Below are 3691 nucleotides of genomic sequence, written 5' to 3'. Positions count from 1 at the left end.
CGTCCAGGCTCTTCTTAGATTATGTAGGCAATAAATATAAGTCTATGTTAGAAAGCATAGTGCTGCATATAGTTACTTACTTTGAAAACAATTGTATAGCGGGCTTTGCTTGTTATATTACACTGGATATATTTAGGATAATTATGTGGTTAGGCAAATAGCAGGAGAATGAGATGATGGAAATATAACGACTTTATGGAAGCGAGGGAAGCAAGCAGGCCTTTGTTTGTTTGAGATGATCGCTTGAGTCAATGTCCCGTCGTCGTCTTCATCTTTCTTAGGATATTAGCACCAAACGTTCATATGCCACTGCTATGTCATGTAAGGCTAAATAATAGAGCCCCGTGTGGCGCTAAAAGAACTACGGTGTGTGTATTAGTACATTCGCCTAAACTGAATGCCGTAATGGCCTCGTCCCACTAGAGCGACAAACATCAATTTTTGTCCGGCGACACCACAAAGTTCCTTGTCGCTGATGCTGTCCCACTCCAAGCACCAACTTCCGCGACAAATACCGACAAGCGCCGACAAACGATCGACGACGGGTGAGTTCTTGTCTGTCGTTGGACTTGAAGCGCAGCAAGCAGTCCCACCGCCGTAGTGAGAGAGAACCTGAAGCACAATCTCATTCATCAGGACCCAATTTGTCATGCCTCAATAATTTATTAATTTCTTAGAAGTGCTTGGCAAGACCGTAGGCCAGAGGAGCGTGGTGGGCGTAGGCGAAGGGAGCAGCGTGCACCACTGGGGCGGCGTGCACTGCGCGCACGGCAACTGGAGCAGCGTGCACAGCGTGAACGGCGGCCACTGGGGCAGCCTTGACAACGACCGGGTGTGGGCCCTCAACGGCGCTGGAGAAGAACGGAGCGTCGGCTGGGACCGAGGTCTTGGTTCCTGGCTCGTTGGTTTCGACAGTCGGATGGAAGCCGGTGGCGTCGGCCACGTACTTCACCACACGGGTAACACCGAACGCGTCAACGTAACTGTAGGAGCCGACCTTGTTGTTGAACTCGTCTCCGGTCTCCTGACGGGTCATGCGGGTGCCAAACTCGTCGACGTTGTCGAAGCCGAAGCTGTATGGTTGGGGTGGGGCCTGCAAAAGTACGTGATACAGGAAAAGAAATATTTGAAAGAGTTTCGGTTGTTGCAGTCTTGTCTGGTGCATCATAATGATACAAAGTGATGATGAGCACGGCAGAGTGAATATATGTATTTGAGGTGTTATCATCAACTCAGTGTTCATCTCCTTTTAGAAAAATGCTTGAGTAGCCCGGAGGTTGAAAGTAGCTGTGAGCGGCATCGCGTTCGAGAAACTACAATAAATTTGAAATTTGTTCTAAAAGGCGTTTAGCGTCGTCATGATTGCAACCTAGAATCATACGTTTTCTTCTTTGTGTCTTTTCTAAACATTATTCATACTGTTAAAAAAGCGCGAAAAAATAACAGCCTGAGCTACTAGATTATCTTCTACGTTGTAGTAAACATGTCGTATGTTTGGTACGTAATCAATTTTGATTCAAGGAACGTTTCCATCGCATAAATTTGAACAGCGTGGTCCAAGCGCTGTGCTATTAGAAGATTGCAAAATTATTTCCGCAGACTCACGTGTTCAACCACAACACCACAGGCCACATAGGCGAAGAGGCAGCACAGAAGAATCTGCAACGAAGAGATGGACCGTTATTTCACTGAAAGTGAACGCAAGGCTACAAATCATGGATCTGAATGCTAAGCAGCTCTCAGAGTGAGGGATATTCGCGTACCTTAGAGAACATCGTGGGTACTTTTCCTCTCTGTTCGGAGTGAGATCGGTGCTGCATATGAACCTGACGTTTGCTTATATACCAAGCGCAGTTCACTCTAGACAGGTTTTATTATGTTATAGCTTATCTTATAAACCAATGGGCGGTCTGGGAAAAATAACTCTTTTTTAAAAAATACTCAGCAGAGGAACGTGGCTAGGGCTAAAAAAGGAATGTAGTAAGAGATACTGTCTTAGTTTTCATAGACCATAAGTGGCTCAAGATAGAATATAATTTAACCCTCAGGCAAGGAGGATCAGTTATTTTGTTTGCTTCATATGCAGCACTGCTCGCATCTTTGCCTCATTATGCGAAGCTCGCTTGTGGTAAACAAAATTTAATTTTTTTTAAGTTTTTTTGAGTGTTTATACTTTATGTATATATACGGCACCATAACATGTAGAATGCATGTCACTTGAAAGGAAATCTACAATTGAAGCTTTTCTCGTTAAATAAAGTTTCCTTCAAATGGTGGAAAACACGTCGCCTTAATCGTTCTGTAAAAACTACTGAATCTTGCTCGTGCTTCCGTTCCTCGTCTTATATAAAAATGTTGTGCACAATCACAATCGAGATATTATACGGGACGGGCTGATATTGAGAGAAATTTTAGTATATATTAATATCAATACTATCAAGTTTGAAACGCACGATCTATCTCGAACAAGTGGAATTAATTAAGAAGGTGCGACAACGAGGGGGTAGTAGCGCGCACGAACACCTCCCTCCAAGACCCACGTGCTGGTCAGACCTTCAATAGCCGTTTGTGCATTTTATCATAGTTTCCTGTTCTGTCCTTCTCACTACCCACAGCATCATCATCACAATATAGAGACTGAAAAAAAGGCCATTGTTTCACCAAAATTTAGAGGTCACTTTGATCATGTATATGAACGCGCAAAGGAGTGCTATACAGGGTGCCTCTAGTAACGTTAAACGAATTGTTCCTTCGAAAACTATGCACCGAACAGAAGTAATGGCAAAGTCATATTGGTCTCTGCGAAAGTGAAATCGTGACGAAGTAAAGATATCTTAAAGAGTAAGTTTGAATGTATGGTTTCAATTGGAAAGTTTCGGGCGATTGATATAATTCAGTAAACAATCCAACTTTACCTGGAATTTCGTAATCAACCCATTTTAAAGAAATAAGAATAGTCTTCATTGAAAATATTTAAATATGTTTATTCCAGTAGGAAATAAATTAGCAGGATGGCTCTAGAGCCGTACAACTCACAACTTCTACAAAAGTAGTCAATTAGTCTTGAATTAATGACAATATTGAAAAGCATCTTCAAAGAAAATTGAAAAAGTAATAGTCAAAACCAGAAAATCTTCAAAATTACGCGAGGTATACAAATGCAAAGATATAAAAATGATCTATGATATTCAGTTGAAACTATTCTAATTATTTTTTTATAAATTTATTTACATGCAATATGACTAATTTGTGGCAGGATTGCTAGTGTATTTATTTTTTTTAATATTTGATTGGAGTTTAACAATTTTCTTAACCTGAAATTTACCCACGAATTAAGGTGTAGACTCACCTGGCCTATATTAGATCTGCAAGGTTTTGTCTGACGGGGAAGACACTCGCCTCATACATAATATTAAACGACCCATCGGAAGTTAAGCGCCACATGCCTGTTTGGTACGGTGAATTCGAATGTGACAAGGCGGCCTGTCAATTAAGCTACAGTGGTATAATTTGTTGTTCAAGAAATTTGAATCTCTCGCCGCGAACAAACGTTGGCAAACGTTTTAGAGCAGAAATCTTTTCTTGTTCCCAGTCTCGGGGTGTTTTTACTATGTTCAATTATCACCAGAATAAAAAAAAATATTACTGCAGTTAGCGTGCCGTGCACGATCAACATAAAAATGACATGCCA

General features: G+C 41.4%; 1 protein-coding gene across 1 annotated transcript; it reads right to left on the bottom strand.

The window, feature by feature from the left end:
- Positions 1-673: 673 nt before the first annotated feature.
- On the bottom strand, positions 674-1775 carry LOC120844703 (cuticle protein 16.8-like). The gene is made up of 3 exons (XM_040216623.1): positions 1764-1775; positions 1606-1659; positions 674-1093 (listed from the first exon to the last, which is right to left on the bottom strand). Exons 1-3 carry the CDS (start codon positions 1773-1775, stop codon positions 674-676), a joined length of 486 nt encoding a protein of 161 aa, XP_040072557.1.
- Positions 1776-3691: the final 1916 nt, after the last annotated feature.

This window comes from Ixodes scapularis, unplaced genomic scaffold (assembly GCF_016920785.2).
Source record: "Ixodes scapularis isolate PalLabHiFi unplaced genomic scaffold, ASM1692078v2 PGA_scaffold5__190_contigs__length_132052651, whole genome shotgun sequence".
Lineage (NCBI taxonomy): Eukaryota > Metazoa > Arthropoda > Arachnida > Ixodida > Ixodidae > Ixodes > Ixodes scapularis.
This window is presented reverse-complemented; position numbering and strand designations above follow the sequence as displayed.

What these genes read in the sequence shown, in the direction of transcription:
- LOC120844703 (XM_040216623.1), bottom strand. An exon ending in GTGGTGTTGTGGTTGAACAC is followed by an intron (nt 1,094 to 1,605) that starts GTGAGTCTGCGG and finishes GTACTTTTGCAG; the next exon opens with GCCCCACCCCAACCATACAG.